At 40.8% G+C, this 27,010-nt stretch overlaps 1 protein-coding gene across 1 annotated transcript in view; it reads left to right on the forward strand.

Moving 5' to 3' along the window:
• The window catches only part of PRMT8 (protein arginine methyltransferase 8), a gene marked incomplete at its 3' end in the record, with an annotated part of 87,397 nt that extends 60,789 nt beyond the window's left edge, over nucleotides 1–26,608 (forward strand). The window contains exons 8-11 of the mRNA XM_080350425.1: nucleotides 1,727–1,842; nucleotides 15,843–15,993; nucleotides 24,589–24,710; nucleotides 26,525–26,608. Coding sequence (XP_080206551.1) covers nucleotides 1,727–1,842; nucleotides 15,843–15,993; nucleotides 24,589–24,710; nucleotides 26,525–26,608 — 473 coding nt within the window. The remainder of the gene's footprint in view (nucleotides 1–1,726; nucleotides 1,843–15,842; nucleotides 15,994–24,588; nucleotides 24,711–26,524) is intronic.
• Between the last annotated feature and the right edge of the window lie 402 nt (nucleotides 26,609–27,010).

Below are 27,010 nucleotides of genomic sequence, written 5' to 3' on the forward strand. Positions count from 1 at the left end.
TTAAGACACTTTCATTTCTGATTTCACTTCTGATTTCCTTCTCCCCTCACTTTTTATACCTCTGTGACTTCTGCAGTTATTTCCATCTCACTACCTAACTATCTGCACCACCATCTTGTCTGTCTTTTCAGTTGTAAATCCTTGATGGTGTCTCCTTACATTTAAATTTTTCATCTTTCTTTTTTTGCTCTTAGAGTCTTGCCTTCATATGAGATGCAGGGCTGAGCATTTCAAAGGACACTCACGAACACTGATGTTGATTAAGAAATAATGCAATATGACATTTCTAAAAATATCTGGCTTCTGATTTCTCTATTAGTGCCACAGACTGCTACTATAGTCAATTACTCTGATTTCCTGCAAACTGTAAAATATATAAATTTATCTTTTAACTGCTGTGACATGTCCCTGTCTAATACAGACAGTGGCATATATTTCAAAGGCATTCCATTTGGCTTGAAGTACATCAAGTGATGGAGGCCTCCAACAACTCTGTTAATAAATTGTTCATTCAGGGTTTCCTAGCTAATCTTTTCAGAGTAACCACATAAAAACATATGGCTTCTATGAATATAATCTGAAGTTCCCACATGCTGCTGATGCCTGAAATGAAAGTTTTGATCACCATCTTCCCTGAAATACGGAGGAACTCACAGCCCAATAAAGAGATAAATCAAAGAACTGTTAATATCCAGATTTGTTACAATTTAGGAATATACAGATTTCTTGCTCATACTGTATTTTCAGTCATAGTCCTCTGGGAACATCAGTAGCTCAAATGCTGTGCTCTGAAAAAACAAGACATTTCAAGCATGCTCACTATCACTGTTTATCAGTTTACTTGGCTTGTGTTCAAACTATTTTTTTTTAAGTTCACAGTATTCATTTTAGATTTTCAGATGCAGCAGTGAATGGACCTTGACTCACATGATTCATGAAACTTCTTTCATTTTGTTAAGCAATCTTAAAAGCGAAGCCAGTGTCTTTTTCAGTGTTTCAGTATTTTAATGTTTTAATTTCGTTCAAGAAAAAAAAAGACAGAAAAAAAACCTCAGCAAGATAAAAAGTATATATCAAAACAGGCAGAACAGAAGAGCAATTCAAATATAGAAGAACATCATAGCTTTTAAATCTTTTAAAATTGGACATTTTGCTTTTTTTTGTCATGATGTACATGCAGATTAAAACTTGGATGCTCCAAATATTGAAACACACCTGTAATTCCACTGTCAGTAATTCACTTGCTGAAACTAAAGGTACTTAAATAATTAAAAGAGCATGCAAACTGCTGATTGAATAGCAATCTATTTTAAAAATAAAAATAATAATAAAAAGGAAATATTAAACAGAACGAATGGGAAAGAACAGAATAAACTTGCAGCTATTCCTAAGTCTCAGCCTGACATATTATATGATTTTGGGCAACACTCTTAAATGTCTAAAGCCATGATGTCATTGACAAACTTCATGTAACACAGTTTTGGGGACATCGAAAAACAAGGACCACTTGTTCAAAGATGTACATTGGGGGGTTATTTTGCCACAACTGCACTATCTGTAAAATAGCATTGATGACATAGACAACTGGAGCAGGGAGCAAAGTGCTGAAGAGGAGCTGAAAGTTAGGAGATGGTAGAAATTCTTTCAAATGAAAGATGCTTTGACAAGCAAAAAATGTTTTTTTATTATTATTGCTAATCTTTGACACATCCATTTGCATTGACAGGGTGGGAGAATGTGTACGGCTTTGACATGACCTGTATTAGGGATGTTGCCATGAAGGAGCCTTTGGTGGACATAGTAGATCCAAAGCAAGTGGTGACCAATTCCTGTTTAATAAAGGTTCGATAATTCCAAATGTACCTAATTATGAATGTTTATACCTAAATGTAGGATTCTTTGGAGTCCTGCTGCTTATGTTTTACTATTATTTTTGTATGCTTCTAACTATCTGCATAAGCCATCATCATAGAATGCTATCACACTAAGAAGGACAATTGTGCAGTTTTAAATTAGTCAGTAGTAGTATATTGCACTTGTCAAATACCATCACCTGAGCTAAACAGGAACATTGATATCTTGATCACTTATGGAATACCCAAAAGCAAGATGCTTCTTGTGACTCTATACTCATCTGGCTACTGCTAACTATAACTTAAGACTCTTACAAATTATACATGTGCAAATACTGCATAAATAAAGACATAGTGTATTTAGATATGAATTTTAATTGCCCTGCATTCTCATAAATATAGGTTGGAAATTATTGATAGAATGCTGCTGAGGAGAAGGGGTAAATTAATTCTGTTTGCTGTAAAAAAAGGCTCCAGCGTCAGTTTCTGAATTGGTCAGCTCTGATGAAATAACTCTAGTTTACTCCAGAGCATGAGATCAGAATTGGAACCTAATTTATTTGTGTAACTTCCTGATTCTTAGCCTTACCCAGAAAGTTACTGTGCTATCCCAGTACAAGTATCTGCAGCTAGAGATTAGCTTGTACTCTACATAGAAGACAGAATGGTCACTACTCTGTTGAGAAGACCAGATTAAGAATCCATAGCCTGCAGGAACACATGAAAGTTCTAAAATTCCTTCCATGTGAAGGAATCCTCCTCATGTGGAACTAGTCTCATGACTAAGGCTGTCCACCTGAACAGCAGTGGTAGGACTGGGTCCATGAATCTAAGAGTGTTCTCATCACAAAGACTCGGCTCTAATTTTCCCTTTCACTTTTTCCTAGTAACAAGCACAGCATTAAGTATGCCCATATGCAAAAAGGAAAGACATTCCTTCAGTCTGCAGAACCTTTAGTGCAGGATGTCAAACTCATTCTCACCGGGTGCCACATCAGACTTGCTGTTGCCTTCAGAGGGCCAAGTGTAATTTTAGGACTGTATACACCCAAGCTTTAGTGGAAACAGCAAAAAGGAACAGAAATAGAAACTCTGTGCATACGTATGCATGCACTGAGGGCAACGCAAGATGGTTGTGTCTGAAAATAACCCGAGCAATTTAAAATTGCAATACACACAAAATAAACAGCTATTTAGGCTACATAAAATATGTCTGGAGAGTGAGAGATCAGGTAGCAAAATGGGTTGGATTCTCTGGAATAAAAAGATATAAAAGCTGCATTAAATGAAGTGCAAATCTAGTGTGTTCTTTAGAAGGTCTTTGAAAGTAATTGGGTTTGACAAGACAGACAAAATTTTTCAAACTTCCCTATTAAGGCTTTATATTTAATTCTACATGGCCTGGCACCTTTTGTCCATACACTGAATGGTGCTTTGCCACGTAATGGCACTTTGGGAGCAAACCAGGTAATAACTACATAGGCAGAATCCACTCTCCTTTCCAGAATCTGTCCCTAATTTCACAAATTGATCACTAAAAGAAGAGAAAACTGTCAACAAAAGGCAGGAAGAAGGGAGACTTTTGTTCAAGGTAACAATATGGAAGCAGGAAAAATTGAGGCTACATTTCTCTTTTAAATTTAATTTGCTTTTGCACATGGTGTATTTCTTTGATCCTGAAAATATTTGTGAATTCAGATAATAATATTAGCCTAAGACAACAATTGAGAACAAATAAAGCAATAATGTTTCATTATTAAAATGTTTTATTATGACACTTAAAGATGGCACATCCTATTCATATTAGATTCACAAAGGGATTTTTTTAAGGGTGTACAAAGCCAGCTAACTTACCTACCAGATGAATCTGTGTTCCCTGTACATTAGTCAGCAGATGGAGTAGTGACTAGATACATTTCTAACAGACCAGTTAGAGCCCTGTGCTTCTGCAGTTATTTCAATTCCCAATTTAGATGCTCTGAATTGTTCTACAAAATCAATAAAATAAGGAATCAACCCCTGCATGCTATGTTACCATGACACTTTTCTAGAACGCTGGAGACTTTAGTAAAATTTCCTCATTTTTACTCTTCAGGAATTGGATATAACCCAAGTCTTGAGCCCTTCAAGGAACTTTAGCCACTAAGCCACAGGTGCTCTGGGGGTGGTGCATGCAGGGAATACAGCATCTTCTTTGTTGTGGAAGCAATTCCCCTTTTAATGATCTCTTAAATATATCGCAAGGGCATAGGAATTTTCCTGGTAAGTAAGAGTCCTCTCTTTAAATTCCAGTCCAAATCAGTCAGAGAGGGTAGTGGGACCAAAGTATCTTCAAACACCAGAGTCAATAACTGATCTCAGGAAAAGTGTACAACTGTCCTTCTGAAGGTTTACTGCTTTCAGTAACATTGTCTGATAAAACTGAAAAGTATTTTCAAACTCAATAAAAGAGCTGTGTTTTCTTCTCTGATCCCATTGTATGTTAGAGAAATACAAATTGTTTTGGATTGACCCAAAACTTATTCTCCATGTTAATTTTGATTTAGTTTCAGCACCAGAGGCTACAATAAAAATAAACCAATTGTTCACAGAGATGTAGAAAAATCTGCAATGAGAGAGTGGCAAAAACTCACAAAACCAAACAATAATGAAGAACATGTCACGTCCAGTTTAGAATAAAAAATACTCTTGGACTTTCTTGAATATCATCCCCTATCTAGCCACAGAGAAAGAACATACAAAAAGAAATACATCTATTTTTATGCTCTCCCTTGTCCCACGCTTTCCAGGAACAGTTTAAAGCTCCTGCAGGTCACACACCACTTTAAGATTACACAGTTTAATGCTACTTAAAACAGAAACTGCCTTCCCTGCACAAACACACACACCCAAAAGGCAACATTCTTGTTTATCAGAGAACATAGCATAATAGTAAAAAAACTGATTGACCTATACGCTCAAATATCCAGTTCTTTGAGAAATTTCTGCAGTTTTGGAAACATATGATTCACCTGTGTGAAGCCTTATTTCAAAGGACCTGCAGTATTTTCCCCAAAAAGGTACTATTGCTCAGAGAGATCCAGCCATACAAGTGAGGCACTTGTCTGTGAGCTCTGGTGAGTCCCATGTTCTTCTCCCATAATCTTGAGCCATGAGATTTAGGACAAGCCATTCCTCATGAGACTTTTCTCTTTCTCCACTGCAGGTTCAGTGAACTCCCTAATCACATTCCTTTCTCCCAGCTTCTCCTGAAGTAAAGCAAGAGGCACCTATGCCACTCATTTTCCATCTTGGGAAACACTGCTCTTTTTTTCTCATTTTTCTACTCTTTTCTCCACCTGAAAATCTCCCTTTGCTTTCTTAAGTGACTTTCCCTGTCACTCTTTCCAATAGTTCTCCCCACAGTCTTTTCTTTCAGCATTCTCAGATTTAACTCTACTGATTCTCTCCCTCCAAAAAAAAAAGAAAAAAAAAGAAAAAAAAAGAAAAAAAAAGAAAAAAAAAAGAAAACTCAAATCCCAAACAACACCCTCATAATTTTCAGGTACTTCCTTCTGTGAAAACAGGAAAACATGGCAGAAGAGGGCCCTGGCAGGAGGCTGAGGTCTCGTTATCTAGAAGCCATAGCTACACTTGTTTCACTGTTATTTAATCTGACAGAAATATTTGCAATATTTAGTCTTAACAATCTCTGATACTCCGTTCTTCCTTTCACTGCTCCCCCAAAACACCCAGAATTTAATGTTGTTATTTTCTCCTCACATTAATACTGTTAGTTCTCCACACTTAAAAAATATATATATGTGTATATTATATATATATATTTTTTTTAAAAAGTGAATGTGTTTTGGGGCCGACTACTGTCACATCTGTATGTATGTGTGCAACTGGCAATACAGGTCATTTGCTCAGTTCTTGTCAGAAAAGAGGGTCTGGCCCTTTCTCATTTCCCTACCATTTAATTTTACTTCTCAGCCTTCAGATCTATTCTTTCCCTGAAGCTGGCAATACTGCTTGTACCAATGCTACCTGTCCATCTTTTACATAAGTGTAGTAGTTTTACCTAGTCTGATTAGCACTGCCTTCACCATCACAGCATGTTAGGGTGACCATTTCCCTCTTTGTCCAAAACAAGACAGCTAGTGCAATGGGAGAGAGGAAGGATGGAAAAACACCAACCCCAAACTCAAAACCAACCAAACAATCAAATAAGAGACCCCACCAAAGTCAGACATTCACTGAGATTTTAATCTTGCATTTATCTCCATGCTCACATAATCCTAGCCAAGTAAGCTGACTAGCTGGGAAGGGGATCAGAAAAGAAGTGCAGTGGCATTTTAGAGGCAACCTTAATTATGATTCACTTGAGATAAAGAGTCAAGCAGCAACGCAACATTTTTACCATCAGCAAACCTGATTCAGGGCTGTTTCTCTTGTTAGTTAGGTTATCTTCAGCTAGCATGATACCATTCAAACAAGAAATACACAGTAGCAGGCAACACCACATCTCAACCTCACTGTCACCGTCCCTGTAAATCTAAATTATCTTCTATCCATCATTTGCTCAGTCCTAAAGCAATTCATGCCACAAGACAGCCTAAGAACTATTCTTTATGTAGTGAATGTAAAAACTGGACCCTATCTGCCCCTCTGCAACAGGGATGTGTATCGTGGGATGTCTCATGCATCTTTCTGCACTGTCTTTCATGCAGCGTCAACCACAGTCTCTCGACCTCCTTATTTAGCTGATAATCCTGACACTTTTATTGTTGCTCAACCTAAAACATTTTATATTTTTGTTATAATTAAGAGCTGTATTTTGATCAAATCCCTGCTTAACTATGTCCATTTTGTTGCTGTTTTTGAAATCTGAAGGAAATCTGGTAAATCATTACTTTTCCACTTATTTTATACAAAGATAACGTTTGTCCACTGTGCAGTTAGCTGAAATTAACATTCAATGAGTGGTGGCATATAATATTGTTCTGGTTTCGGCTGGCATAATGTTTATTTTCTTTCTAGTAGCTGTGTTTTGGATTTAGTATGAGAAGAATGTTGATACAACACTGGTGTTATAGTTATTGCCAAGTGGTCAAGAAATTTTTTGGCTTCCCATGCTCTACCAGATGTACAAGAGGCTGTGAGGGAGCAAAGCCAGGACAGACAGTTCAAGCTGGCCAAAGTGGTATTCCTTACCATATAATGTCATGCTCAGTATATAAACTGGAGTTGGTCGGGGGGCAAATACCGCTGCTCAGGAATGAATGGGTTATCGGTGCCACATGCGGTGAGCAATTGCATTGTGCACCGCTTGTTTTGTATATTCTATCATTATTATTTTTATTACTATTTTCTCTTCCTTTGCTGTCCTCTACTTTTCTGATTCCAACTCACAAGTTTTTTTTTCCCTTTCTGATTCTCTCCCCCACCCCACTTTGCAGGGGGATGAGCTACATGGTCCTAGTTGCTGCCTGGGGTTAAACCCCCATAGTCCTTTTTGACACCCAATGTGGGACAAGAAGGGTTTGAGATAATAACATTAAGTAGAACAAACTAAGAGGTTTGTATCTGTTAACAGTTGTGAGTCATTACATTGATTCATCTGTTCTCAATATTAGTTTATTTGATCTGCACTATGCTCTTGTTTTTGTGGTACATGTTAAAGATTGGTGTTGGGTTTTGCAGCTTGCTGTGCTCTGCAATGATTAGTGACATTTTGCTTGGGTTATTAGAACATTGACCTCGAGCTTAACCTGGTATTTGAGCTTTGTACTGAAGCCATTACTGTACTTCAGGTACTGACTTGTGGAATTATACTTCTTCCTCTGAAATGCTTTTTATGAAGGAAATACAGAATGGCACTTTTGCTACCTTCTTCTATGATGTTTCCTCCTTCAGTACAATAACTTGTCAGTATCTTGAACATCCTTGGGTAGTTAAAATACTTCTATTGGTATCTCTTTGGAATATTGTCTCAGTTTTGTCTGAGATTAGCAAGGAATTTAAGAGTATCATCCAGAGATCTGCCCTAGGGCTGGATATTTATGAGTTGCAGGGTGTATGGAATAGCATGGGCAAATGCCTAGGATGGTGGGCACCTCCAGTGTTTTGGAACTTCACCCATTAACAAGTTCAGACTCCTGAAAAACTAGTAGGACACTTAGAAGAAGTATGCTGTCATCCTGGCAATTCCAGAGAGACACAAATCACTGCAGTGTGCTGGGGCCTGGCCCATAACTACTGAGCCCTGTTTAACACTATTCAGTACCCTCAAAGGGAAGAGAGTGTCTCTTACAATGTGACAAGTGCTGCAGTTACTCCAAACCATGTGACAGGCACCTGCTGCTACTCAGTCTTCTGTGACAGGCACTGCAGTCACTCAGAACCCAGTGACAGGCACTGCAGATGAGCCAGAGGACCAATCTGTACCAGCATCAGTCACCCCTATGCAAGAGAAGAAAGCCTGGAAGGAAAAGTCAGCTTGTTTAGTAAGGGAAGATGAAAAAGCAGGGCCATCACAAGAAGAGGAGGAGGAAGAAAGCAAGATGGTAACCACCTGTTCACTATCCATGGGTGAGTCGTGAGATATGCAAAAAGACTTTTGCCATTGTCCAGGCAAGCACAATGTCACCTGGCTGCTCCAGTGCTGGGATAACAGGCCCAATAGCCTCGAATGAGAGGGTAAGGAAGGAAGCAGCTGGGACCCCTTTCTAGGGAAGGAGGTATTGACAAAGCGGTTGGAAAAGGGACACAAGCCCTCAGTCTCTGGAGGTGACTCATATCAGGCATAAACGAAAGGTGTCCCTTCAAGTGAGATGTGTAACCCAGGCAAGTGGATTAGTGTGGAGAGAGGTATCCAGTACCTGAGGGAAATAGCCATATTGGAGGTGATTTGTAGTGACCTAGACAACACGCAGTTGCCCAAAGACCCAGATGAAGCCCGGTGCGAACAACCCATGTGGCTGAAGGCTGAACACACTGTCATCGTATGTCAACTCTTTGGCAGTACTGACCTGGAGAGACGGAGCGGCACCAGTGGTGGATGATGTGGTTGGCCAACTCTGGCAGTACAAAGGAAATCTCTCTTACTCCCTCATATCAGCTATGGATAATCTACAGGACATGATAGCCAAGAAACTGTGCTAGGAGTTCCAGCAATTCAACGAGGGTATGTCCTACTCCTCACCCGTATGGACTCAACTACTAGGAATAAGGATTTTTTTGATCAAGAGAGAGGATATAGAGGGTACACACTATGGGACACCTGTGGTTTTAGTTGCATGACCGCAGACAAGATATGACAAAGAAGGACCTAGGGACTTCGACCCTAGAGGCACCGGTACATGAATTGCAAGGAAAAACAATCACAAATAAAGGTTCTTTCAGGAAAATTGCTGTTCCAGTCTCCAGTGAGCTGTTCCTCAGCAGAGTAGAAGGGCTGAGTTGCTCATTCAAGCAACTTCCTTGAGTGAGAAGGGCTGATCTCACTTCTGATGCTATGGAAGAAACTTCTGATTCATATTCACAAAAAGTGAGTAACAAGGATGAAATTTGAACCCATCTGTGCCACACAAAACCATTCAGCAGTAATGAATACTATGATCAGGACTAGAGGAGCCTTACATCCAGCCAGGTCAAGGAAAGGGACAATTGGGTTTATTGGATTATGTGGATTCAATGGCTTGGGACATCAGACCCACAGGAGTGTAAATCTCTATTAGACAGCAGTGCACAGTATACCCTAATGACACCAAGCTATAGAGAGGCAGAACCCATCTGTATTTCTGGAGTGACAGGGAGATCCCAGCAGCTAACTGTATTGGAGGCTGAAGTGAGCCTAATTGGGAAGGACTGGCAAAAGCTCCCTATTGTGACTGACCCAGAGGCTCCATGCATCCTTGCCATAGACTGCCTCAGGAGAGGGTATTTCAAGGATCCAAAAGCATATTGGTGGAATTTTGGTATAGCTGCTGTGCAGACAGAGGAGATTAAACAGCTGTCTACTTTGCCTGATCTCTCAGAGGACCTTTCTCTTGTAGGGCAATACAGCAGAAGTTTTTGAGAAAGGGAAGAAAATAGTCCAAATCCTTCTGAAACTGTTTTTGCCATAAAACAAAGTAATGTCAAGGGACATGCACAGGAGATCCAGTTTTTAGGAATAAAATGGCAAGATAGACATTGTCATATCCCAATGGATATGATAAAATAGCAGTTATGTCTCTATCAACTAGTAAAAAGGAAACACAAGCTTTCTCAGGCATTGTGTGTTTTTGGAGAATGCACATTCCAAATTACAGTCTGATTGTAAGCCGAGAAGAATTATTTTAAATGGGGCCCTGAACAACGACAAGCCTTTGAACAAATTAAACAGGGGATTGTTCATGCAGTAGCCCTTGGGCCAGTCCAGTCAATACAAGTTGTTATAAATGTGCTTTACATTGCAGCTGGGGAGAATGGCCCTACCAGGAGCCTCTGGCAGAAAGCACTAGGGGAGACTTGAGGTCAAGCCCTAGGATTTTGGAGACAGGGATACAGAGGATATGAGTCCAATTATATTCCAACTGAAAATGAGATTTGGCAGCATTTGGAGGGATTTGAGCTGCTTGAGTAGTGATCGGTACTGAAGCACAGCTCCTCCTGGCACCCTAACTGCTGGTGCTGAACTCGATATTCAAAGGGAAGGTCTTGTCTGCTCATCATGCAGCTGGTGCTAGAGGGAGTAAGTGGATGGCACATATCACACAATGGGCTTGAATGGGAAACCCAAATCACTCAGTAATCTTGGAAGTGACCATGGACTGGCCAGAAGGCAAAGATTTCAGAATATCACCAGAAGAAGAGGTTACGCTCGCTGAAGAGGCCTCACTAAATAATAAACTACCAGAGAATGTGAAGTGATATGCCTTGTTCACTGATGGCTCCTGTCTTATTGTAGGAAAGCATCAGAGGTGGAAAGTGGCTGTATGGAGTTCTATATGACAAATTACAGAAGCTGCTGAAGGAGAGGGTGAATAGACTCAGTCTGGAGAGGCAAAAGCCATCCATCTGCTTTAGATATTGCTCAACAAGAAAAATGGCCAATACTTTGTACTGATTCATGGATGGTGGCAAATGCTCTGTGGTGGTGGCTAGATCAATGAAAGTAGATCAGTTGGCAACACAGAGGTAAATCCATTTGGGCTGCTGAATTATAGCAAAATATTGCTGCTCAAATAGAGAACTTGGCTTTAGAAGTACACTACACAGATGATCACCTACCTGAGTCCAACCACTGAAGAACAACACAGCAACCAACAGGTGGATCAGGCTGCTGAGACTGAAAGGGCTCAGGTAGATAAAGACTGGCAACAAAAGGGTAACTTATTTATAGCTTGGTGGGCCCATCAAGGAATGGATGCGACACAGAGATGGGCTCATGAGCGAGGACTTAACCATGGACACTATTGCACAAGTTATCCATTAATTTGAATTATACGCTGCAATCAAACAAGCCAAGTGGTTAAAACCTCTGTGGTATGGAGGATAATGGCTAAAATATAAATATGGGGAGGCCTGGAAGATTTATTATATTACCCTCCCACAAACCAAACATGGCAAGTGCTATGTGCTTACAGTGGTGGAAGCAACCATTGGATAGCTGGAAACATATCCCATGCCCTGTGCCACATGCCTCCAGAATACTATCCTGGGCCTTGAAAAGCAAGTCCTATGGTGAAATGATACCCCAGAAAGAACTGAGTCAAACAACGGAACTCATTTCTGGAACAACCTTATAGACACCTGGGCTAAAGACCATTGCATTGAGTGAGTATATCACATACCCTTTCACGCACCAGCCTCCAGGAAAATCAAACAGTACAATGGACTGTTAAAAAATACACTCAGAGCAATGGGTGGTGGGACTATCAAACATTGCAATACACATTTAGCAAAAGCCACGTTCTTAGCCAACATTAGGAGATCTAGGCCCTGTCTAATCAAAAGTTTCACATACTGTAGAAGGGGATGAAGTCTTTGTAGTGCACATAAAGAATATGTTAGGGAAGATGGTCTGGGTTACTCCTGCCTTGGGCAAAGGCAAACCCATCCACGGGATTGCTTTTGCTCAAGGACCTGGATGCACTTGGTGGGTAATGCAAAAAGATGGGCAAGTCTGAAGTGTACCTCAGGAGGATTTGATTCTAGGTGAGAACAGCCAATGATTTAAATTGTATGATGTTCTAATTGCTTCATAATACTGTATGTTATCTCTACTATGGTTGCTATATGCTGTATCAGTAGTATTATAGAAAGAATCACACAGATTAATGAAGAATGAACTTTGATGAAACAGAGTAAAGTGCAGTGATGATGGAACCAGAGCTGGCTTCAGCAACTAGTGCCCAGCAACTTCCTTGAGGTCAACATCTTCAACCACAGCCACGGCCATGGACTGCACCAGACACACCAGCTACAGGCTTTGGATGCAGCAGTGACCTTACCTGAGATCACTTTGGTGCCCAGTAACCCCACGGAACGCACCACCTCTCCTGTCCTGAGTGACCACTACCACAGATGGAGTCCAAAGTCATGGACTAAATTAACTCAGTGGACATTTTACAAATGTTGCATGGAAGTGGTCCATAGACCAAGGGAGTGATATATGTGTATTATATCAAAGGATGGGAAGGGCAATACTGGGTAATGAGAATATATTGGATAGTGTGAGAACTGAGCATGATGTAAATGGTATGGAATAAGGTGTGGATACTTTCCTGGTTTTGGCTAGGATAGAGTTTATTTTCTTTCTAGTAGCTGTGTTTTGGATTTAGTATGAGAAGAATGTTGATACAGCACTAGTGTTTTGGTTATTGCCAAGTAGTCAAGAATTTTTTTGGCTTCCCATGCTCTACCAGATGCACAAGAAGCTGTGAGGGAGCAAAGCCAGGAGAGACAGTCCAAGCTGGCCAAAAGGGGTATTCCTTACCATATGACGTCATGCTCAGTATACAAACTAGAGTTGGCCAGAGGTAAATACCCTAATACTGTTGCTCAGGCACGAATGGGTTATCAGTGCCATGGGTGGCGAGCAATTGCATTGTACACCAATTGTTTTGTACATTCTATTATTGTTATTATTGTTATTATTACTATTTTCTTTTCCTTTAATGTCCCATTAAAATGTTCTGATCTCAACCTGCAAGTTGGGGTTTTATTCCCTTTCTGATTCTCTCCCCCATCCCACTTTGTGGGTGGCAGGGGGGTGAGCAAGCAGCTGCATGGTCCTAGTTGCTGGCTGGTGTTAAACAATGACAAATCTAAGAATATATAGTAGCGACAATATGATTCAAAGAGATCACCAAAACAGGATCAAGGTAGTTTCAAAACTAAATTAATATAACTCCCCATATTTGTCTCATCTTTCATAGTAAAAGAAGTATGTTTCTGTTCTTAAAAAAAATACTGCAAAAGTGGCCACCACTTTATCCAACACATCTGTTCAATATTTCTGAGACATTTCCACTAACTTCTCTGCTATTGGTTCCACTTTACTCTGCAGAGCCAAAACAGTTCAGAGAGACAGAGCTAGATACATTTTGTGTGCCTCATCATTGGACTTAATTCACAATTTCCCTAGTGCAACACCACTAAAAAAACACCAAAAATTACAGAAATTTGCAGCTATCACCCACCTGTACAGTCTAGCTTGTCAAAGCAAATTTTGCAGGCTACTATGGAAATCTGCCAGAAGACTCCAGAAATTCTTATTCCTAGTATGCTTTTTTCTTCTTCTTTTGTAGGGGGAAAATAGAGTATGTTGTTCTAGCTTTAAATGACCACTTAGAAGCATGTGTCACTTTTAAGCATTAGTGACTCAGGGTGCCATTGCAATGTAGTAGAACATTTTTCATCATGGTTAAGTTATTATTGAACAATATTGCTAATCAGACAGGCCAAAACTATGGCTTGCTTGATTCATAGAATGATAGAATCATTTCAGCTGGAAGAGACCTTCAGGATCATTGAGTCCAACCATAGCCTAACTCTAGAACTAAACCATGTCCCTAAGAACCTCATCTAAATGCCTTTTAAAACACCTCCAGGGATGGTGACTCCACCACTTCCCTGGGCAGCCGGTTCCAATGCCTGACAACCCTTTCCATGAAGAATTTTTTCCTAATATCCAATCTGAACCTCCCCTGGTGCAACTTGAGGTCATTTCCTCTTGTTCTGTCATTTGCTACCAACACCCCTCCCCCGCAAGCTACAACCTCCTTTCAGGCAGTTGTAGACAGTAAGAAGGTCTCTCCTCAGCCTCCTTTCTTCCAGGCTAAACAGCCTCAGTTCCTTCAGCTGCTCCTCATACAGCTGATGCTCCAGACCCCTCGCTAGCTTCGTCACCCTCCTCTGAACTCTCTCCAGCAGCTCAATGTCTTTCTTATGATGACGGGCCCAAACCTGAACACAGTATTCAAGGTGGGGCCTCACTAGTGCCAAGTACAGTGGCACAATCACTTCTCTAGTCCTGCTGGCCACACTATTCCTGATACAAGTCAGGATGCTGCTGGCCTTTTTGGCCACCTGGGCACACTTCTGGCTCTTACTCAGCTGGCTGTCAACCAACACCCCCAGATCCTTTTCCCCTAGGCAGCTTCCCAGCCACTTCTCCCCAAGCCTGTAGCTCTGCCTGGGGTTGTTGTGACCCAAGTGACTCATTTCACTGTAAGTTTGCTAAGTCTCATAAACACATATGTGGTCCATGCAAAGATCTCAGTAACTGAAATATGGCTACATCTTTTGATGTCTGTTTTTCTAGACTTCTCTTAGATTATAGAATGTAATTGCTAAAAGACTGCTCTATTGTGCTCTAAAGAGGCTAGAAGAGCCTTCTTCTAATGGACATTCTAAATTCTGCTCCCCATGGTTGCAGTGTGAATCTGAAGTAATGCTAGTGAGGTCAGTGAGATGATTCCTGGCTTACGTTGGGAGCACAGAAGAAACTTGGATTTCTCCCTACAAAGCTCCTATTTTTCTGCATGCATGAGCAGTTTTGTTGTTAATACTGACTTTCTGAATAACAGAGAGAAAAATATTATGCCCTGATAAGGACAATAAGGACAGTGAAGGCAGATACAGTCAGGAGGATATGAGAAGGTGCACTGACAGGAAATGTTTCCCATAGCCTTATAATACAATTAATAGTATTTCAGACTTACTATCCTCCCTATCATGACAATAGGTTTTGGAAACAACCCAGATAAAAGCAATACCTAGCAGGGAAAACCAGATCCATCTAAAAAAATTCAGTTTAAGCCTTGAACAGTGGGGTTTAAATACTGATGGAAATAAGCAGTCTTGGAGACTACATCACTGCTCCCAACTACTGCAATCAAGCCATAGTATGATGTACATTATTTGCTTCTGTCCAAGGTTAAGATCTCTGCACTTAGTACTTGGAAGTGGTTATCTGACACAGGACTAAAAAGCATTATCAGCAAAAAGCAGGCCTCTGCCATCCCTCACATATTTTGACTCCTTGACACAGTCAAAGCACATTCCCTTCCAGAGGTGCTCAAACAAATCAGAGGTTGATTTTTATTAAAAACCTAACTCTGATAAATATGGGCATAATGGGTATTGAAATGGAGATATAGGTCCCAGTTCTAAGACCTTTCGTTATCAGGGACTGTCACCGTGAGGAAAAATGTCAAAGCGTGTTTTTACCTGTATTTGCTCCAGCTCCTGCAGCCTCTTCCTGCTGTTCTCAATGACACATGCTCTTCTGTGAGTGGCCTCATATTACACTTTTTCAACTTAGTCAGATAACTGTATCATTTGCTGATGATTTGGTATATTCTAGTGTAGCATTGATTTCTTACATTGTTAAAGGGCTGCCAGTTGTCTTTGTTGCTGATCATTAAATGAAATGCTTAAGTCCATTACTTAACATTTACTTTAGAGTCACAGACATCTGCATTTAAATGTCTTTTTTCTTTCTCACCAAAACAGGAAGTAGATATTTATACAGTGAAGACGGAGGAATTGGCATTTACTTCTGCATTCTGCCTTCAAATTCAGCGTAATGATTACATTCATGCCTTGGTCACCTATTTTAATATCGAATTTACAAAGTGCCACAAGAAGATGGGATTTTCTACAGGTAATCTGTATTTCTTTAACTTGCATTTTGACTGTTATTTGGTCAGTGGTACAGGAAGGTTTACTGTACCATAAGGTTTGAATTTCAGTGATAAAAATTATTGTCACTTTGGGGGAGGTAAGTGGGGTGTGGAAAGAGGACAACTGCTTAAGGAATTCTGTGAAAACAGAGGCAGGCTTTCACAATGGGAACCATCAGAGAGTGTGAGAAGGAGATTGACTGGTGGAGTAACTCCCTGGTGTGCCAGACAGAAAGGTCCCAGGGAGATACCCCTCAAAAGGTGATGGACCCCCCGCCCTGTCAGGCTGAGGGGGGAGACCTGAGACAGCCCCTGCCCTGTTGCTGTCAGGCAGAGGTAGGGGACCAAAACGATGAGGAGGGTTGGAAGCAAGTCCCAGTTCAGCATCATGGGCAACCCCTCTTCCTACCTGCCTTGCTTCCCCAGGTGCCCCTCCATAATAGTTTTGAGGCCCTGGATCTCGAAGGAGAGGTAGGTGAGGATGTGGTGGAAGGCCCACCTACGAGGTCACATAGGAACAGGCAGTTGACACCACACCTCAAGACTCCCTCCAATGAGAAAGAAAGAAGGGTAATTGTAGTAGGCAATTCTCTTCTGAGAGGAACAGAGGGCCCAACATGCAGAGTTGATCCTCATCATAGGGAAGTGTGAAGTCTGCCTGGAGCCTGGATCAGGGATATCACCAGGGCACTCCCCAACCTGGTGCACTTGACAAACTACCACCCATTACTGATCTTCTAGACAGATGGGGAGGAAGTTGCATCCAGTAGTCTGAGGGGAATGAAGAAAGACTTCAAGACCCTGGGACGGTTGATGAAAGAATCTGGGGTGCAAGTTATTTTCTCTTCCATCCTTCAACTTTTGGGTGATGATGTGGGATGGAATAGAAGGGTCCAGTCCATAAATTGCTTGGCTACGAGACTGGTGCTACAGGCAGGGCTTTGGAATCTTTCATAACGGCTGGTTTTATAAGATTACAGTCCAGAGAGTGATACATGGGAAAGGTTTATCTCACAAGGGCAAAAGGATGCTGGGACAGGAATTAGCAGAGCTCATTTGGAGAGCTTTAAACTAGATTTGAAGGGGAATGGGGTTGTAGCTGGGCTTGCACCAGTGGAACAGCACTCTAGAATTGATAAAGACTGGGAGGCCTCCCATCTCCCTAGGGTGAAACCCGTGTGCTCAGCTAATTCCCTGAAATGCCTGTACACCAATGCATGCAGCATGTGGAATAAGCAGGAGGAGTTAGAAACCTGTGTTTGGTCAGGAGATTATGATCTGGTGGCAATTACAGAGACATGGTGGGACAGCTCACATGACTGGAATGTGGTCATGGATGGCTATGTCCTTCTCAGGAAAGACAGGCCAGCCAGGTGAGGTGGTGGAGTTCTTCTTTATGTGAGAGAGCAATGTATTGAGTACTGTCCAGGAGCAGATAAGGAGCAAGTTGAAAGTCAGCGGGTGAGAATTAAGGGGCAGGCTGGCAGGGGTGATACTGTTGTGGGTGTCTATTACAGGCCACCAGATTAGGATGAGGAATTTGATGAGGACTTCTAGAGGCAGCTCAGAGTGGCCTTGCAGTCACAGGCTCTGGTTGTTGTGGGGGATTTTAACTACCCTGATGTTTGCTAGAAGGTCAACTCAGCCAGCCATCCACAGTCCAGGAGGTTCCTCCAGTACATTGATGATAATACCTTCCTGATGCAAATGGTGGATGAGCCAACTAGGAGAGGAGCACTGCTGATTCTCATTCTCACTAACAAGGATGGTCTGGTTGAAGTGGTAAAGGTTGAGGGCTGCCTTGGCTGCAGTGACCATGAGATGATGGAGTTCAGGATCTCACGTGGCAGGAACAGAATATCAGGCAGAATTGCAACCCTGGACTTCAGTAGGGCCAACTTTGGCCTTTTCAAGCAATTGCTAGGGGAAATCCCTTGGGATAGGGTACTTGAAGTTAAAGGTGCCCAAGATAGTTGGTTAACATTCAGGACTGCTACTTCCAAGCTCAAGATCAGAGCATCCCAACAGGTAGGAAGTCAAGTAAGGAAGCCAGGAGACCTGCTTGGTTAAACAGGGAATTGCTTAGCAAACTCAAGTGGAAGAAGAGAGTCTACAGATCATGGAAGGAGGGGCTGTCCACTTGGGAAGAATATAAAGCTGTTGTTAGATGATGCAGGGAGGCAACTAGGAAAGCTAAGGCCTCCTTAGAATTAAACCTTGCTAGAGGGGTCAAGGACAACAGAAAGAGCTTCTTCAAATAAATGGCAGATAAAACTAACACTAGAGGCAATGTAGGCCCACTGATGAATGAGGTGGGTGCCCTGGTGACAGAAGATATAGAGAAGGCAGAGTTACTGAATGCCTTCTTTGTCTCTTTCTACACTGCCGGAGACTGTCCAGAGGAGCCCCATACCCCTGAGGCCCCAGAGGAAGGCAGGACAATGGAGGAATTTGCCTCAGTTCATGAGGACTGGGTTAATGACCAATTAAACAAACTGAACATCCATAAATCCATGGTCCCGACGGGATGCACCCCTGGGTGCTGAGAGAGCTGGCTCACGTCATTGCTAGGCCACTCTCCATCATCTTTGCTAAGTCGTGGGAAGTGGGAGAGGTGCCTGAGGACTGGAGGAAAGCAAATGTCAATCCAGTCTTCAAAAAGGGTAAGAAGGAGGACCAGGGTAACTATAGAGTGGTCAGCCTCACCGCCATTCCTTGAAAGGTGACAGAACAACTTATCCTTGGTGCCATCTCAAGGCACATCAAGGATAAGAGGGTCATTAGGGGCAGTCAACATGGCTTCACCAAGGGGAAGTCATGCCTCATCACCCTCGTAGACTTTTAGGAAGACATAACAAGTTGGATAGATGATGTTAAAGCAGTGAATGTGGTCTGTCTTGATTTCAGTAAAGCATTTGACACATTCTCCCACAGCATCCTCACAGCTAAACTGTGGAAGTGTGGTCTGGACAATCAGGTAGTGAGGTGGACTGTGAACTGGCTGAAAGAAGGAAGCCAAAGAGGCTGTCCATGAGGCAGAGTCTAGTTGGAGGCCTGTATCTAGTGGAGTGCCTCAAGAGTTGGTACTGGGACCAGTATTATTCAATATATTAATCAACGATGTGGATAAGGGGGCAGAGTGACTGTCAGCAAGTTTGCTGATGACACCAAACTGGGAGGAGTGGCTGACATGCCAGAAGGCTGTGCTGCCAAGCAGTGAGAGATGGACAGGCTGGAGAGTTGGACGGGGAAAAATTTAATGAAATATAACAAGCGCAAGTGTAGAGTCTTACATCTGGGCAAGAATAACCCCAGGTACCAGTATAAGTTGAGGAAAGACCTGTTAGAGAGCAGTGTAGGGGAAAGGGACCTGGGGGTCCTGGTGAACAGGAGGGTGACCATGAGCCAGCTCTGTGCCCTTGTGGCCAACAAGGCCAATGGCATCCTGGGGTGTATTAGAAGAGGGTGGTTAGTAGGTTGTAAGAGGTTCTCCTCCCCATCTACTCTGCCCTGGTGAGACCGCATCTGGAATATTGTGTCCTATTCTGGGCTCCTCAGTTCAAGAAGGACAGGAAACTGCTTGAGAGAGTCCATCTCAGAGCAACAAAGATGATTAAGGGCGTGGAGCTTCTCCCTTTGGAGGAAAGGCTGAGGGAGCTGGGTCTCTTTAGCTTGGAGGAGACTGAGGGGTGACCTCATTGATGTTGGTAAATACGTAAAGGGTGAGTGTCACGAGGATGGAGCCAGGCTCTTCTGAGTGACAACCAATGATATGACAAAGGGCAAAGGGTGCAAACAAGAACACAAGAGGTTCCACTTATATATGAGAAGAAACTTCTTCATGGTGAGGATAACAGAGCACTGGAACAGGCTGCCCAGGGACGTTGTGGAGTCTCCTTCTCTGGAGACATTCAAAACCTGCCTGGACGCCTTCTTGTGTAACCTCATCTAGGTGTTCCTGCTCCAGCAGGGAGATTGGACCAGATGATCTTTTGAGGACCCTTCCAATAACTAACATACTGTGATTCTGTGAATGGTTGTAGTTAGCACAATTCAAACAGTTGTAAATGGGAAGTTGAATATGATTAGAAATCTCTTTTTTTTCTCCCTTCACAGGAGCTCTCAACCCTTTACAAGAGATTTAAAGCTCAAAGTACTTCGATAAAATACCTATTTGTATTTGATTCTAGAAGTATAACCATGCGGATGATGTTATTTGGTACCTCATATTTTTGTATTTGTCAGTAACTATGTTTCCCTGGTCATTCTATAAATGTTCTATACTGCAGTATTTCCCACACCATGATAGGCATCAGTATATACTGGGAAACAAAGTGTAGTTAGGGAGATATGAACAATCTATGAGGCACTGCAGAGGCACCCTGAAATGCTAATATTTCTGAGTTCATGCTGAACAAAATTATCTAAGGTAGAAAACACTTTAGGTTTTAGATATTTGTTTTTTCACAGAAGGCTGATTTTTTTTTTCAGCAGTAGGCAGCCCATTAATCCTTTCTAAAAAGTGATATACTAAAACCTCCAGTTTTGTGTAAAAAATAGCTTTGAGCAAAGAGTGTAGTTACTGTGTTGTGATGGTAACTGAAACCCACCTTATCAAAGGAGGTCTACTTATATTGCAGGAACTACACTGAAGGTCTTTTATAGCATTGAGAACATGGCTTCATCTGCAAAGAAATGTGTTTCTCTTTTATATGTGCATATGAACATACATGTTTTAAGGAACATTCATTGAACAGATTATGGTATTTGATTGTTTTCCAGTCAAATGTGTCTCATCAGCAAATCTGGCCCTCAAATCCAGACATTCTCTTTTTTTGACTTGTAGACATCCCAGTGAATAAGCATCAAAAGTGACGAGGAAAAGGATCCATTATGTTATTGCAAGGAGCTACAACAGAGTAGACATAAACTTGCTCCAGTATCAGTACAGCAAAAGGTGGCTGGGATAAGGACTTTCTTGACTCTTCTTGCCTCTTGGGTGTTATGGAATAAAGAGGGCTCACTCAGGGACTTAAACAGAAGATGTTCTGCAACACCACCACAGGTGGGCTTAGCTTCCATTAGCATATAGAAGTGAGAACTTGAGGAAGGATTGAGGTTAAATAGTATTAGTGAGAAGAGGCTACATTTGGACAAAAACCTAGAGCAGATATCAAGTTTGGCATATTTTTTCTTACAGAGAGGTTTTTTTCAAACCCACCTCAACTTGCAAATATATGTACAAGGTATTTTGTGCCTACCCATCATAAATAAAGGGGAAGTGAGTCACACTCTTCAAAATTTTTGAACCTCTATCAAGAATGATGTTCATCAGCAGTACTTGAAAACATAGCTTCTCCAAACTATCTCTAGCTCCCACTTCAGAGGTTCTGAATGCTTAGTTATACGCTCATATTGTAGGATGCTTTCAGCTTTGATGACTTCCCCTTTCTCATCATTCTTTGTGTAACTAGAGCTGCTGGTGACTCAGCCTCCTTGGAAGCTCACTTGCAGAGGCTTCCTATGTCTCCAAACTCTGTCTCCTGTCACTTGGCAAATGCTACATTTCTTCTATCAAATGCTTTTATTTGCTTTACTGTCAATTTTCTGAACATCTTACTTAAGTAACTCATTTCTCCAGTAGGCTGTATGGCCCACCAAATAACAAAGGTTGGATGTAATTATATGCAAATGAGAAAGAGCTACTATACAGGTATCCATGCAAAGTCAAATTCTTAAGATTTTCAAGTCCTTGCTCAAGCTTTTTGTGTGTTTTTGGCAAGGGCTTCTCCTAAAACTGTCTTTGATACAAATGATGCTACAGCCACATCACCAGTCATAGCAGATCTAGAGACCACTCTAAAACCTGGGGAACCAATTGGTTGTGACTTCTCAGCACAGTACTTGGTCCAGTGTTTCCTCTTGGTCCCATGTGGTGCCCCTCTCCTTGCACTAAGACAAGTACTATTTAAATGGAAGGGTTAATTTTTATTCAAAGTATCTAAAATAATTGGAGAGGTGCTTTGTTGCCATTGGAGAACAAGGTTTTTTATATTATGAAACTGCTAATACATGAGTTGTGCCTCAAGGCATGCCATCAGGTCTACAGAACCCTAAATAAGTCCATAGGATCAGACATGAGGCATCCAAGCATGCTGAGGGTGCTGTCAGTGTTATTGTAAGGCTACCCTCTAATATCTTTAAAAGGTCATTGTGACAGTGGAAGGTTCTTGAATCTTTGATTTGAAAAACACAGGTATCACACACATCTTCAAGAACTACAGTAAGCAAGATCCATGGAACTACAAGCCAGTCAACCTCACCTCAATTCCTGAGAAACTTATGACACAAATCCACCTGGAAACTATTTCCAGCTATATGAAGGACAAGAAGGTCATTGAGAACAGCTAAGCATGGATTTACCAAAGGCAATTATACCTAACCAACCTGGTTGCCTTATAGACAACTAGATGTGTGGATGAGGGAAGATCCATGGCTGTTGTATACCTTGACTTTAGCAAAGCCTCTTATACGACCTTGCATAACATCCTTACAGCTATATGGGTGAGATATAGACTGGATAAGCGACCAATAATATGGATGAAAAATTGGCTCAACATGTGTTAATCAGCAAAGTCAAATCAGAGGCCAGTTATTAGTAGCATCCCACAGGTGACCAACAGTGAGGTCAATGTTTTTCCACATCTATATTAACAACCTGGATGATAGGACAGAGTACACTCTCTGCAAATTTGTTGGTGATCCCAAATTGGGAGAAGCGTAACCTAGAGAGAAAGGGCTGCTATTTAGAGAGACCTATGCAGGTTCAAAATGGGCTGATGAGAACCTTATAAAGTTCAGCAAAGCCAAATACAAAGTCCTCCAGCTGGGACCAAACAAGTCTATGCTATTGCTTGAGCCAACTGGGTAGATACCAGCTTTGCTGGAAAAGACTCTTCGATTCTGGTGAGCCACAAACTGAGCATGAGTCAGCAGTAGGCCTTTGCAGCAGATCTGGCCAATTTTCCTGACCTGTATTTGCATGAATGTAGACAGGAGGTTGAGGAAAGTGGTTCTCTGTCCCTGTTCAGCACATCATGACAAGGTAGGTGCAGAACAAGTTACTCCATAAGAAGGCATTTTAGGCTTCTGTAACTGAAGGAATAGATGTCACTGTCTAGAAGACTGGTCTGGTTGCTCAGCTAGTGTCCTCTGCATAAGGGCTTGTACACATGTGCATGTGTTTGTACAAGATAGCAGTTGATTTAAAATCTAATTTAAATTTAGTTTTGGTCTAACATGTTTTCAGTTCAAAATTTTACAGAGGCATGTCCAAATGGAAAACATATTCTGGATCTGAACTCCTGCAAGAAGAACTCTCCATTTAGCAATTAACAATCATTAAAACTGTCTAGACACATAGCCAGAAATTTTCTGGTAAAATACTTTTCCTTTGGGAGATATCAGTTTGCCAACACAGTCTCTGGCAAGTTTGTTTATATCAGTCTTCTGATTCTAGAATTTTGGACGAAGAGAACTATTACAAATTCCTGTCCTGATAGTTTAAAAAAACAAAACAAAACAAAGCAAAACACCAAATGTCCATTATTTTTGCAGTCACAAACCATTTCTAAAGCCAAATATTTTTGAGACATTGATGTTGAAATAAAAAGTAACCATTGTTTTATTAAACAGTTCTAAGATATTATTAGCATGATTCAATACAGTGGGCTCATGTCTGCATCAAAAAATTGACTGAGGAAGCAAATGGAAGAAAAAAATAAGTTTATCAGAGGTTTTTTTGCCAGGTCAGGAAGTCTCTGAACTTGTACGTCTATTCTTAGGTTCCTAGATGCTCTTAACTGCAAAAATGCTAGGAACAAGAAGTAACAAATGCAAGTTCACTAGGCGCTGCTCAAAGATTTGAATTCAATCAAAAGTGAAAACAAATAAGTAAAAAAACCCAAACCACCTGAAATAGCAGAAGATCATCAAAGTGATTCTGCTAAGCAAGACTAGAAATTAATTTACATCAGTATCCATCTCTGGCGAATGTACCACAGCATGTGACTTCAAAATTCCAAAACCAGGTCAAAATGCAGGTGCCCTTTCCCCAGCTGCATCCTGCTGGAAACTATAAAATCTGCTGTTCTAGGATCATAAATCAAATATTTCATCTGTGTCATTGCAATTAATAGTTTTTGATGAACCTTTCTTTCATGTTTTTTGTAATTGTGTTTTGACATCTGACTTTCAAAATATTTAGTGGTAAAGATTTCCACAACTTCAGTGTGTGTGGGTTGAAAGGAAAGCATCAAAAAAGTGCCTATCATGCTCCCTTTGTGGAATCCTTCTTGTGGGGTGTGATTCACATCTGACATATTCCAGTAAAAATCAGAAAGCAACCCACTGACAGTCAATAAAATTGTGTTGTTGTAAACCATGTTTGCTAATATAGTATATAAGTTAAAGCATTCTATGAGAAGAAAAGGCATTTTTTCAGTATTTCCAAGTCTTAATTTGACTTGTAATACAAAGAAGAAATTTCTGTCAATAATACCATATATATTTTTTAGCACCTGATGCTCCCTATACTCACTGGAAGCAAACTGTGTTCTACTTAGAGGACTATTTAACTGTGAGACGAGGAGAAGAAATCTATGGGACTATATCCATGAAACCAAATGCAAAAAATGTGGTGAGTCAACATCACTGATTCTAATTCCAACTCTATTGATCACAAACTATAATAAACAGTAAATAAAATGCACGTAAGTATAACAACAAGCACACCAAAGGCTATAAACTCATCTTTATTAGTAAAAGCTTTGGTCACAGCTTCACCAAAACTGGTGATAGCAATAGTAATGCAGTGCTAATGTTACAGAACTCAGCCTGCAAGGGGGAAGGAAGAAATGATTCAGCACCAGGTCAGCTACTTTGTGCAATCAGCTTAGCTAACATTTTGTAACACGAGTAGGGAAGGATCTCTTCATACTGTCACTAAAATCCATGGTAACATCTCTTCTGACAGCACAGGATTATCAAGAGTAAGTACTTCAGTTCCACATCTATAGCCGGATTTCCAACACAGTGACCAAGAACCCTCTTTTAGGAAATTAACAGCTTTCAGCTGAATGTCTGTATTAACTCACTGATCAAATGTATTTTAACTCACTAATTAAGTTATATGGTTGGTTAGAAATCATGGCTTTCCACAGAAAATACTGATGCTTTATATAAGACTGAAGATAAAGCATGATGGATATCACACTATGATGACTGGTGAAAACTTCCTTAAGTTCTTTGCTATGGGCTGAATCCCTAACCAAGTATGTCAGTTATTCAGTGTTGCATTAAACTTGTAAGAACTATGAGACGTGGTCTGATGGACATCTCATGCCTGTATAGAAGAGCAAGACATGAGAAGTACGGCTTCTGGGAGAAGCAGTGGCATCATTTTCTGTCACAAACCTTGAGCAGAATCTCTTCATTGTCTATTACAACATACAACCATTAAAATAACCTGGTTATAATCCATCCATGCAGTTGTTGCAATTGTTGAAATATTGCATTTCTTGACTGTAGCAAATTACCTCCTTTTTTTTTGCGTTATCTCTCCTCTTTTGTACCAAATACAGATTGGATATGGTTTTCATAGTAGTGTTGGCACAGAGGAAGAAATAAATATGAAACACACACAAAATATACTTGGCACTGAAACAAAAACATTGACTCCTGAAGCTCCCCCTTGGTGTGAAAGTAGAGGAAAACAGTTTGTTTCCCAACTTTATGTTGTCCTTGGGGGCAGCTGGAACATTTTATTATGTGATGAATGTATCAATTTTTGTTTGAGAGAAAATGAAGAAAATATTTCAAATTTGTTTGCACAGCAGTAAGCACCTGAATGTGGATTTATGTGCTAAAATTAATGTGTTCTTGATAGTTATCACAAGACAGTGAGAGCACCTTGGTTCAAAAGGATTTGTTAGTGTTTTGTTCTGAAACATAAAGCCTTTCAAAAGCTTGTAGAGAGACAACTTTGTTTTGTAGGTCTATGTAGTGCCCATTTCCAAAAAACATGTAATTATAAGATAAATAATGACTGAGGGCTTCCCTACAGTAGGAAGATTACTAGATCTATTCTGGAATAAGTCCTAGTGTGAAAACCCTAAGTTAAAAGCATCTCAATCAAGGGGATACCCTTAGAAAATGCTACAGAATGTGTATGATAGCACAGCATTTCAGAAGCCTTCCAGTTGTAACAAGGACACTAAATCAGCCTTTGGAAGGATACACAAATATGCCCTAGGCATCGATTGTGTGAGGAATGCTATTATACAGCTTACATTGTGCTTTTTCAGTGTTAGCAACATCTAAAAACAAAAGAAGTTAGAAACCACAGTAGGTATCTCCTGAATCTGCGGGTCTTTTCAACCTGAACGATGATAACTGGATTCATACACTAAACTTATGGTCTTACTTACGTGTTACATTTAAATCTTTTTACAGCGTGACCTGGATTTCACAGTAGACTTGGATTTTAAAGGACAGCTATGTGAAATGTCAGTATCTAATGACTACAAAATGCGCTAGCAAGAAATCTTTCAGAGAGATGAAAAGGAGAATTTTATTAAGTCCTGAACTGCTGAACTTCAAACTAGGAACAACTGTTCACAAGATCATTATATTAAATACTAGGACGTTTACTCTGATGAAGAGTGGTAACCTGATCCTTCTTGCAAGTAGTACAGGGGGCTGGGATCCCACTGTGAATGTACAGTATACAGAACTGCAGCTTTTGTCAAACAGGAAAAATGAGTGTTCTGGTTAACTTTAGGATGCCAGAAGATACATATACAAATTGTACTACTTACTGTGAATTTCTGGTTCTTCCAAGTCTTGCATGTTAAAAATTATTAGGGCAGCTTTTTCACTATGAAAGACCACTACAGTACATCACTATGGTAACATTACTGGACTTATATTCAATATAAA

The sequence above is a fragment of the Nesoenas mayeri genome (genome assembly GCF_963082525.1).
Source record: "Nesoenas mayeri genome assembly, chromosome: 1".
NCBI classification, from domain to species: Eukaryota; Metazoa; Chordata; class Aves; order Columbiformes; family Columbidae; genus Nesoenas; species Nesoenas mayeri.